At 40.6% G+C, this 11,962-nt stretch overlaps 1 protein-coding gene across 1 annotated transcript; it reads left to right on the forward strand.

The window, feature by feature from the left end:
• The first annotated feature begins 681 nt into the window (after positions 1-681).
• tnip2 (TNFAIP3 interacting protein 2) lies at positions 682-5,665 on the forward strand. Its single transcript, XM_022212633.2, is given in 8 exon segments — positions 682-1,265; positions 1,268-1,386; positions 2,275-2,586; positions 2,698-2,787; positions 2,925-3,014; positions 3,117-3,380; positions 3,474-3,590; positions 4,548-5,665. Coding segments are annotated over 8 exon segments (1,458 nt in total). The 5' UTR covers positions 682-1,069; the 3' UTR covers positions 4,818-5,665.
• The last annotated feature ends 6,297 nt before the right edge of the window (positions 5,666-11,962 follow it).

Raw genomic sequence — 11,962 nt, forward strand, 5'->3', positions numbered from 1 at the left:
ATGACCCAGTGAGGTCATTTTCCTGCAATACCTTTGTAATGAAAGCTTTTTATCATTTCGTTTTGCAGCTATTTCTCAAAAAACTTACCGCTTCTTTAATGTGGAAATTCAAAGTGGAGTTTGAAAGGATTGTCCACCTTGCATCAGCAGCAGAGAGGTGGTTTCTGCACTTTAATAAGAAGAACCAGTGGTTCAAGCACCTATTGACATATGCTGTGTTGCAATCAAACTGCTTATAATATTTGTATTACTACCCCAAGCTCTTTATCACTGATAATATCAAAGAAGAGGTGATGCACAAACTTGGAAGGACAGAGAGCAGCAACAGCTGGAGGAATAGAGTGGCAAAATGTCAACAATATGGATGCTGGCACTCTTCTATTGCTGTTCTGTGTAATATTCTTCTTTTTTAATCATCAAAATGTTCAAAATGTGTTATAAATTCAAAAATAAACATACTTCAAACATGAAACCATTCTTGTGCAGACAGAAATGAAAAAACAAACAATAAGGTAAATTATTATGCTTAACTAATATGACAAAATGGTATAAAAATAGACTGATTCTTATCATTTTTGACGCTTTTATGAAAGAGTGTAGGGTCTAATCATTCTGCATGTTTTTGCATACATTCTCCTGTTTTTGGAGAGCTCCACTTTACGACGGCCCTGAACGCAGCAGCAGCAGCAGCAGCAGCAGTGTTGCCTTTTCGTCCTGGCAGCTGATTAAAACTTTAAGGCTGCTCGTGTGTTTTCTGCGTTAATCAATTACCAGTTTGCGCCAACAGACTATAAAGCGCCTTTTTTCTATCAATGGGGCTCCACTGGGAACCTTTGAAAAGCAGGCAGGGCTCCGTTTTGACGAAGCTCAAAAAAGTCCGCGGGGAAGTTCCCTAGGAAATCCCCCAAGACGGTTCGGGGATATTACTCTGCACACTGATGCGCCAGAGCTCCGACTCGATTCACCTCCTCGGTGCGCTTCTGAAGACGCGCGGTCCGAAGCAGAGCCGTCAAATGCTGGATTATTAAAAGACTGATCCGTGTGTCGAAGCTCACTAAGAAGCCCTGAGATGGATAGCGTCAGTCTGAGCCCGGATGGCGACGCGCTGAAGGACAAAATGCGCAGCTACAGCGTGCTGAATACTCTGTACCATGAGGCCCGGCAGGAGAACGAGCTGCTCACCAAGCAACTGTGCGTAAAGGACAATATCATCACGGATTTGACGTCCCGGCTGGGAAGACACGAAAGGATCCTCATGACGGTGGGGAGAAGGAGTCGGTGGTGATCGGTCCGTCCAGCTCCCTGGTGGAGAGTCTGCTCAAAGAGATCCGCAAACTCAAGCAGAAGAGGAACGACATGGAGTTCAAGGCAGCCAGACAGGCAGAGGTAAAATCAGTCAATAAAAATCTGAATAAAAGTTTTGAAAAAGTGAGATGTCCCTCAATTTTGTTGACTAGAACTAACAAAAAAGTCCACATTTTGATTCTTAACAATTTAACATCACCCTTCTTGCCTCTAAGCTTCATTATAGACTGTATTAACCTTAAATTATTTATTGAAAACACACATGTACGAAAGAAAAGTAAACATTAACAGCTTTAATGGGATTATTTCAAGTTTTAAAAAGTCTGTTTTTTAATTATTAGCAATTTAATGTCACCCTGCTTGACTCTAAGGTTCATCATAGACTGCATTAGCTTTACATTCTTTACTGAAAGCACACCTGATCTAAAGAAAAGCAAGTTTAATTGGATTATTTACAGAAAAAAGTGCATATTTTAATTATGAACAATTTAATGTGGCCTTGCTTGACTCTAAGCCATATTATATATATTATTATATAATTCTTTGGTAACAACACGTGATTCAAAGAAAAACAAATATTATAAGGTTAAATGAGATTATTTGTCATAAAAAGTAATTAAAACGAGTCCATATTTTCATGATTAACAATCTGTTGTCACCCTGCATGACTCTAAGCCTTATTATAGGCAATATTAGCAATAAATTATTTACCAGAAGCATACCTGATCTGAAGAAACACAAATATTATGTGGCTAAATGGGATAATTTATTGTAAAAAAAAAAAAAAAAAAAAAAAAGAGTCCATATTTTGATTATTATCAATTTAATGTCACCCTGCATGACTCTAATCCTTATTATATTAACTTTAAAGACACCTCTGATCTAAAGGAAACCTAATATTAACAGTTTTTAATGGGATTATTGACAGCACATATCTAAAATGCACCAACTCTCCATCTCTTCCTGCAGGAGATCCAGAGGCTGAATGTGAATCTCGGGGAGAAGGAGCTGGAGCTGGAGAGAGTCAGGTGTCAGCCGGACCACGAGAAGGACCGGGAGATCCAGAGGCTGCAGTCAGCGCTGGAGGAGAGGGAGCGGACCGAGACCACCAGGGCCGTCCTCTGCACATCGCTGGCCGAGGAGGCCGACCAGCTCCGCGGCCAGCTGGGGACGACGGTGAAGGTGTGTCAGGAGCTGCTGGCCAGGATGGAGAAAGGGAAGAGAGAGGCAGGAGGGGGAGACATGGAGGAGGAGGCGGCCCAGCAGCAGAAGGCGAAGGAGGTGTGTTTGCTTTGACATTGTACTCACGGCTCCACAGGCTGTGTCCACATCGCTGCTGAAGTGCCGTGTTGGTACAAGTTGCCGTAACTTCTCTTTCACAATGTTCCTCAGACATCAGAGCCCTCAGACATGAGCGCAGCTAAAGCCCAAATCCGTCAGCTTCAGGAGGAGAACCAGCAGCTGAAGCAGCGTGTTGCATATGTGAGTTACACTCAGTGTCAGTATTTGAGTTTTTGGCAAATATAAGTGTTTCTAAAAGTGCCTAAATGAAGCTGAATAGTGTGATGAGCAACATGGCTGGAGATCTAACTTTAATTTTTTTTCATACCCTTCCCCAGACATCAGAATCCTCAGATGTGAGTGCTGCTAAGGCCCAGATCCACCAGCTCCTGGAGGAAAACCAGCAGCTGAAGCAGCGTGTTACATATGTGAGTATCAATACAAGTATACATTTAAATATAATGAAGCTGAATAATGTGATCAGGAACATGTTTAAAGATCTAACGTTCTGTTTTGATCATGCCTTTTAGGTGCAGGGTCTGAACTCTCAGTGGCAGAAGTATGACTCCAGCAGGGAGGAATACATCCGAGGGTTATGCCAGAGGCTGAAGGAGAGCTCTGGGCAGGGCCTGATGCCTGTGATGGGCTCCGTCAGCAGCACGTTGCTTCATCAGGAGATTTCCAGGCTCAACAGCTTACTGCAGGAGAAAATGAGTGAGTGTTCAAGGCTGGGTCGAGAAGTGGAGGAGATCCGGAGACGAGACCAAGAGCGAATCCAGACACTGGAACAGCAGGTCGGTGCTTTCTCTGCACCTTGCTTCACATGGGTATTACTTAACTATGTACAGCTACATGAGGAATAACAGTTCTTTCTTTCTTTGCTTCAGGTTCTAATCTACACCGATGACTTTAAGTCAGAGCGAGCTGACAGAGAGCGAGCTCAGGGGCAGATTGAAGACCTGAAGAAGCAGGTGTCTCAGTTAAAACAGCAGTTACACAAACAGGTGAGACAGCAGCACGTCACATCCCACACATATGTATGTATATACGTACATAAGGTTCGAGGCAGAGTGGTCTAAACCCACAAAAAATCCAAACTGAGTTTTATATCATTTCTGGAATATTTTATTGTCTAGATTTTTGTTGCAAAGTGATTGAACCCACAATCCAAATGTAAGTGTTACAGGAGTGCAGGGAAAGTTAAACCATTCCTGAAAACATTAAACTTTTTCAAAAACTACAGAAAGTGGGCTAGACCGCTCTATTTCTAAACCCTTGTGTTCGTGTGTGTGTGGCTTGTTTATTATTGACAGTTTGTGTGCCTTACCCCGACCGGTCAAGGCAAATGGCTGCCTCGTCTGAGCCTGGTTCTGTCTGAGTTTATTTTTCTTTTCTCCCCATCGCAGAAGTTTTTATGTCCCTTCCCACTGTCCCTCATAGTAGCTGGGTTTTCTGTTCTCTGTTTATAATTCTAAAGGTCTGTAATTTATAAATTTGTTTACAAAATAAAAAAAAAAACTGAAATAGGGAAGGGGGGAAACATCCGACAGAACCAGGCTCAGGGAAGGCAGCCGTCTGTCTCGACTGGTTGGGTTGAGGTACATAAACTGTCAATACCGCACAAGCCACACACACACACACACACACACACACACACACACACACACACACACACACACACACACACACACACACGCACAGGGTTTGGGAATAGAGTGGTCTAACCCATTTCCTGTAGTTTTTGAGAAAGTTTGGTGTTTTCAAGAATGGTCTAACATTCCAAGCGCCACTGTAGCGCTACATTTGGGTTGCAGGTTAAACCACTCTAGACCATAAAATATTATAGAAACTCTATATCTCAGTTCAGATTTTCTGTGGGTTAAACCACTGTGAGATGACATATGTTGTGAATCTGCGCTATATAAATACAGTGCAACTAAACTGAACTGAACTGTCTACAGGGAGCCAGCAGAGACAGCAGAGACGTGGTTCCTATGTGTCGAGTTCACATCGGACACAGAATCACCTCGAGGCGAAATAAGGACACTTCAGAGCCTCTGTTGAGGACATCCGCTGAGAAGCAGCAGCCTGCAGCAGCTGCAGCACCAGACTCTGCCTGGAACGAATGCACAGGTCTGTCGGAGCTTCAGTGTCCTCAGTGCCTGGCCAGGTTCAACGACACGGACGCTGCAGAGTACCTGAACCACTGCGAGGAGTGTGCTCAGCTATAAGCGGAACAACACTCATTTGGAAATAACAGTTATCTCATACTGACAGTAACTGAACACTGAAGACTGGCGCTACACTGCAGAAAATCACCCGCTGGAGATTCCAATTCGCTTGACTACAACTGAAATAACTGACTTAAGATGTTGCTTTACATAATGAAGCAAAACTGTACGACCCAAACTTCCCCTGTGGCAAGAGAAATTAGCTCATCAAGCCTTTTAAGTCTGCATAGTCTAAAAAAAAAAGAATCCAGTGTCAGGTTCTGAGAGTTCTCCTGTAGCACTGCAGGAGGTTATTGTCGTGAGAACGAGGATGCTGATGCAATATATCAAATATCATATACCTCAGTGTATCAAATTACAAACCTGTTGCACTTTCTTGACATTTTTTTGCCAAAAACTAATCGTAGGATCATACGATTGAGAGATTTGTAACGCATAAGCTTCTTATTTTGGACATCTAGTCGATAATGTGGTGCTATTGTTTGTTTATAATTGAACTTCCTGTTCTGTAAAGTATATATTCTTAATAACAGATTTAAAATTATCTAACTATATTGATATTTATTCTCTCTGTATATCTACCTGGAAAAGGCAAATCATTTTAGTGCAATTTTTTGTTGTTGCCTTTTTCCCACCAAAGCCATAAAATATAGATCTATATTTTTGGTGAACCTTTGGGATCAAAAATGTTGAATACATTACAACTAGAGGAAAGTGTTAGATTCACTTTTTTAAATGGCGCATGTAAAAATTGCATCCCAACTGACAATATGCTTTTTTTTTTTTTGGAGATGTGCCATTTTTCTGGAGGTGGCATTATTTTTGTAATAAAAGTCTGCTTACCCACACGTTATCCCGTGGTGATTTATACCCCCTGAAATGTGCTTCATTATTGCGTGGTGTATTTTAATTCTTGAGACAGTCTGCAGCCTCGAGCTGGAACCACAGATCATAGCCTAACCACGAAAATGTTGGCGCTACTTAATCTGTGTGCATGTCTTCTCGGTGTGTCACGTGTGTGTTTGTGCGTGGTGGAAAACCCCTTCCCAGTGTTGCCTGAATGGGCACGCTGTACTGTGACAGCCAGATTCCCAGCTGTTGTGTAGCCGAAGCAAACACTACAGGGGCACTGAGAGGACCAGCAAAGACGACAGCTCGAGTTACGTCCAAACTCTGCAACTGAAACATCGAGCAGTCGGCCGCTATGAAGTATCGTTATGAAACAAACGAGCCCACAGTGCTGTTTGGTGAATCAGTTGTCATGGGTTTGGTGTACTAAGCACAGGAAGCTGGACATCCCCTGTTTGAAAAGGAAGTAGGCAGTTGCAGTGCATAGAAAAAACGTAGCCCAACAACTGTGGAATTTTTGTGTGAGTGAACACATATCTACATTGTTTTTTTTTTTTTATCAGACAGGGGCACATTTAAAGCAAGAATAGAACTTTCAGAAGAAAATAACAGAAACTAAATGTGCGCTACACCACAACCCTAGTCTGCTGTGACCAATAGTTCATATTGGCACAACTGCACATAATGCTGTACAGCTATAACAGCTGACTGTGACTATTAATGAGTGGTACTTGCTCACTGAGAATCTTTAGATTTGGTGGGTTTTCCATGTATAATGATAAGATGAGATGAGCCTTTATTAATCCACGGTGGAGGCATTTGCAGTTACAGCAGCAAAGATCAGGGAATGAAGTATAAAAATAAACCAAAATATACTAGTTGTTAAAATAACAGTATTGCACATGTCAGTGGTATTGCACAGATTCTTTCATGAACTGACAGAAGTATTAATAGTCTACATATCTGACGCAAGTATAAAAGTACCTATGTAGCTGTTGTAGTACATGTGTACCTGTATAGTATATGTGAGCATTCTAGTGAATGGATACCTATGTAGCATATGTTCTAGTACATGAAGTATATGCTGTTATACATATATACCTATGTAGCAAATTTTATAGCATATACCTATGTAGCATATGTTGTAGTATATGTGGCATATCTTGCAGCATTCATATACCTATATGGCATATGTTGTAGTATATACACATTCCTATGTAGCACATGTTCTAGTATATACATGTATACCTATGTAGCATATATTGTAGTACATGTATACCTATGTACCTTATATTGTAGTATATGTGTACCTATGTAGCATATGTTGTAGTACATATATACCTATGTAACATATGTTATAGTATATGTAGTATATCTTGTAGTATTCATATACCTATATGGCATATGTTGTAGTATATACACATTCCTATGTAGCACATGTTCTAGTATACATGTATACCTATGTAGCATATGTTCTAGTATACATGTATACCTATGTAGCATATGTTCTAGTATACATGTATACCTATGTAGCATATGTTCTAGTATACATGTATACCTATGTAGCATATGTTCTAGTATACATGTATACCTGTGTAGCACATGTTCTAGTATACATGTATACCTGTGTAGCACATGTTCTAGTATACATGTATACCTATGTAGCATATGTTTGTGTTCGGTCTACTGGAACCTGCGCTCAAAAAAACTTTTGGTCTAATGCAGGGATGTCAAACTCATTCCACAAAGGGCCGGTGTGGCTGCAGGTTTTTGTTCCAACTAAGCAGCATCACACCAGACCTGACTCATTTAATCAACCGATCTCAGTCTCCAGACAGGTGATTGGTCAGACTGTGTGCTCTAGGCTACAGCATTTAGTTCCAACATATCTACAGCACACAGTCTGACCAATCACCTGTCTGGAGACAGAGATCGGTTGATTAAATGAGTCATGTCTGGTGTGATGCTGCTTAGTTGGAACAAAAACCTGCAGCCACACCGGCCCTTTGTGGAATGAGTTTGACATCCCTGGTCTAATGTATGTATAAAAGCCTAAACTTTAACTTTTAAATTAGTCTGGTAAATCGGCATACTATATAACATTGTAACGTTGTTAACTTTAATATTTAAATTTTTCAAGTAAATATTGTAGGAACCATAATAAAATAATCGTTTTCTTTGGTATCTTTCTCTCTCCCCTTTACCCTCACCCCAACCAGTAGATGCAGATGTCAGCCCTCCCTGAGCCTGGTTCTGCCGGACTTTTCTTCTTGTCTTTTTTCTTTCCATTGTTGCCAAAAAGCTGCTAAACGCAAATCTTTGAATTTATTGGATTTCTCACTGTAATAAAATTTTGGACGGCCTTTCCCTTTACTATGTGAAGTACCTGTAGATGACTCATGTTGTGAAATGCTGCTGAATTTAATTAAATATTTGTATGAAGACACCATGAGCAGCCCATTATCTTAGCTTAGCTTAGGTAGCCTGGCCCTGATGGCAAACAGGTCCATAGTACATAAAACAAACAGTCTAAACGAGTGGTTTTATGGATTACCCACAGAGATGTAACTTATTATGGGCTTTAAAGGTGCTGATGTGACGATTTTGTAATCGGTGGGCACGGCCAGGCTTGCTGGTTTTACCGAGCTTACCAACTGCTAGCACTACATAGGTGGTATTCAGTCTCGTTCGGTCCTGCTCTCAGTTAATTTCATCATTATTCAAAAGTTAGAATAATTCTTTTAGTATTTTTGTTGTTGCTGTTTCTTGCTTTTACCAATGCCAGAATTAAGCTTGTTATGCTTTCTTTAGTTAAAAAAAACTTAAGGTAGTATGTGGTAAAGAAAAAAAAAACCTGTGTGAACACAATGAGGGTGAAAGTTTACACATCCCCCAAGTCCCCAAGCGTTCAAATGACACCCGGCAGCATCACATGTTAACTTACTCATCAGCTAACTGGGGAAGATATCTGTGGTTGAATTAGTCCCCAGCACATTTATTTCATTTACATAACACATAACACAGCGGCCTGGCTCTGGCTTATGTGCCCACAGAATGATTGGTTAAAATTTTGGCTTTAAAGGGCAAGTTCAGCATCTTGTCTATGAGCCAACCACATGCAGACTGGTAGAACTACATATAGGCCCTAAAAAGGCCACGAGCTGCGTGCTGGGGATTCTCCCCCCGCCAGCACACACCTACGCTTTACAACAGGGGCTATAAGTGATTGAACTTCCACACACACAGAAATACTCTCAACCCACCAAACTGAGAGTGGAAAAAAAAAAAAAAAAAGATCACAAGTCCCCACCTGACTGAATGGGAACTTTTCTAAGAAACAAAGTGTCAATGAGATTGGTTACGGTGGTAGATCAGTTCCTGTCGGTTTCAAAGCACCAGGATGTAGTGAGATAGCTGTCGTATACTTTAACAGACAGGGAAAACTTCAGCCCGACACTTATCCAGGCAAATAGAGAATGGATAGATACGACCTTTAATCTTCTGTGTATCCTAAAAGAATGGGAATTTCCCGCCATCATGAGGGAATTCCCAAAAAAGCAGACAAGTTTATTTGAAATGGAGTGTTATAGACTTGAGCAGATCATTTTAATTTCATGTTTATTTGTTCAGGTAATAATGCTGACTGCTGTTTTTAGGCTTCTCGGTGAGGAAGTCCAAGGTTTCGGCCTTCAAAAACAGCACTGTGGCAGACTGAAGCCGGTAAGGACCGGGTTGGGGGATTCCCTCCTTGGAATTGTATGTGATCCCGAAGCGCTCCAGGCAGGTAACAATGAAAAGAACAGAAGAACAGCATTCTGATTACAAACTACAAGGCAACTTCTAATAAACCTATTGAGCCCTGTCATTGTCAGACTGCTATGAGTGCACCATTTTGTTGCCCTGCTCTCACGTCTTGACAGCAAAAGTCCAATAAAGGAGACATTTTCAAAGGACACAGGACGACTATTACAGAACTATAAATCTAATATTAACAGAAGGAATGCTCAAGTGGCTTATATCTATGGACATATTAAAAAAATAATAAAAAAAACACAACCCGTCACAATTTTCGTAGATCGTGATGTCTTATTTAGATCACGGCCTACGTTTGCGTTTCAGACATTTTCCTGGGTCTTTTTCACTCAACGACGTTTGTGTACTTTTGTGGGGCATTTGCCTAAATGTGGTAGATCCAATCTTGCGTCACCGGTGACTGAGAGCGAGCACGCACTACAAACAGCCAGACAGTCATTCATAGCGGTGATAATGAATGAGTCACATCTGGCAGCTCTCACAAAGCAAAACCTTTTGTCTTTTCTTGTACGAGGTGCTCTCATTCATCGCTCATAGTAAAATCCCTCTGTTCTAAGAGACACTAACTCTTGGGGAAAATATAGCGGAAGCAGTCACACCGATGATCACAGCGGTAGCTCACTTCCTCTTCCACATGGTCCACTAGGCTATAAATATAATCTACGACTAGATCATAGTTTTGTGTCCAACATTTCCATATTTTACTAAATCAAGAGCAGGTTCACTGTAGTTTCCTGTTGAGGTAAGATTGAGAGTGTGTAATTATTCTGCATGTTGAAATGCTGCACATCACTGTACTGTTTTACTAACAAAAGTGAGCTGTGACTTTAAACTTGAGATCAGTTCCTTAAGTTTGGATCAAACTGGTTAGAGTTACACATAAAGTCAGAAGATCTAATTTTGCACCACTTGACTCAGTGGCTCACATAAAGATCAGAAGAGTGTCAGTATGCCCAATTATTTAAATAATGACTGGTAAAAAAAATACAAGCTTTAGTCAGTGCTGATGAGCATTCTGTCCTGCCACCAGTCTTCACTCAAAGATTTGTATTTACTCATCTATTTCTAGATAAGTCAAAGCGTGACCTCATTTCACGCTCGCTTTACCCTGAGGGAATGTACTTGATTTCATAACTGCCTCAAATTCATCTTCACCACAGTTCTATGATGAGCATATGTGAAATAGATCTGCATGTAAATGCCTAAGTACAACTGCCTTTAGTTCAACATACTTCACAACTAAAAATGAAACTCGGGATCAACTTGACTCAGTTACAAAGTCCAGTCTGGATTGATTATGACTGTCAATTTGTGGATTTCCCACAAGGAACTCATATGTTAGGGTGTGACTCACCCTGCAACCTTGTACATGGCGGCAGAAGAATGGATAAAATTCCTGCTAAAGCGCATACAGTTCACCAGTTCTTACATGGAAATGGTCATGCTGAGGTTTCTGTTGAAAACTAAGCGTTTTAAGAAATACACTTATTTTGCATACTTGCTGAGTAGGCTACCTGCCGCGAAGACTGACACCGCTTTTAAACCCTCAGGATTAAAGGCCATTATTGTGACAATCCATTTTTCTTGTGTTTTCTGTGTTAAAAACTTGAAGTTGTGTGTTTATGTAGATGCTTTCTACTTTCATTCTTCTAATTTCCCTTAGAGTTTTATCTGGTTTTTATGTAGAAAATAAGCAACAAATAGTCCCCAGGCTAAAACTTTGTATAATTCTTCCCCTTCTTCCAAGTAAGAGCAGTTGCTTCTCAGTCCACCAGGCCTTTTAGTCTCCAAAGCTGCTTCTGCTAGCACTAAAATGTCTCAGTTATGTGCAAAAAAAAAACACCAAATATTCTTTTCCAAGACTGAACACAATAGTTTCATGCACTTCCAACATCTAAGGCGCTTTAAAACCAATGAATTACTCTACTTTTTGATGGCAATGTCCCCACCACAGCAGGAAAATTGTTAGCATGTTGTATGGCTAATGTGGCTAAAGTTATCGTTGATCACATGCTCACAGGTCAGAACTTGGTGGAAACTATAACACTGAGCAACATTTAAGATGGTGGAAAGATTAATTTGAAACCAAAAAACAAGGACTGTGTGAATTTCTGTGTTTTTTGTCACCCGCTGTGCTCCAGTGAACCTTAAACTCAGCCAGCATTAGCCCTTTACAATGGTTTCCTTCTCTCTTTGCTCACATTTACTGCATTAATCCAGCCAAATTTCCAAAAAAAAAGAAGCTGTTCTTATTCTCATCATCATACATGACTTAAAAACAGATGTGCAGTAAATTTGGCAGTATTATGATGTAAAATTATCACTCAAAGAGAAAATTAGACGCTACTGTGCCATCAACTATTTTGCTCTGTACTGTAAATCACAGAAGCAGAGAGAGTCTTCTTCCTGAAGGAGGCGTGTACAGCAACAACTCAGCCGCATTTAAAGCTGAAAATGACTGTTGAGGCTAAAACCGAGGGTTA

This window comes from Acanthochromis polyacanthus, chromosome 3 (genome assembly GCF_021347895.1).
Source record: "Acanthochromis polyacanthus isolate Apoly-LR-REF ecotype Palm Island chromosome 3, KAUST_Apoly_ChrSc, whole genome shotgun sequence".
In the NCBI taxonomy this organism is placed as follows: domain Eukaryota; kingdom Metazoa; phylum Chordata; class Actinopteri; family Pomacentridae; genus Acanthochromis; species Acanthochromis polyacanthus.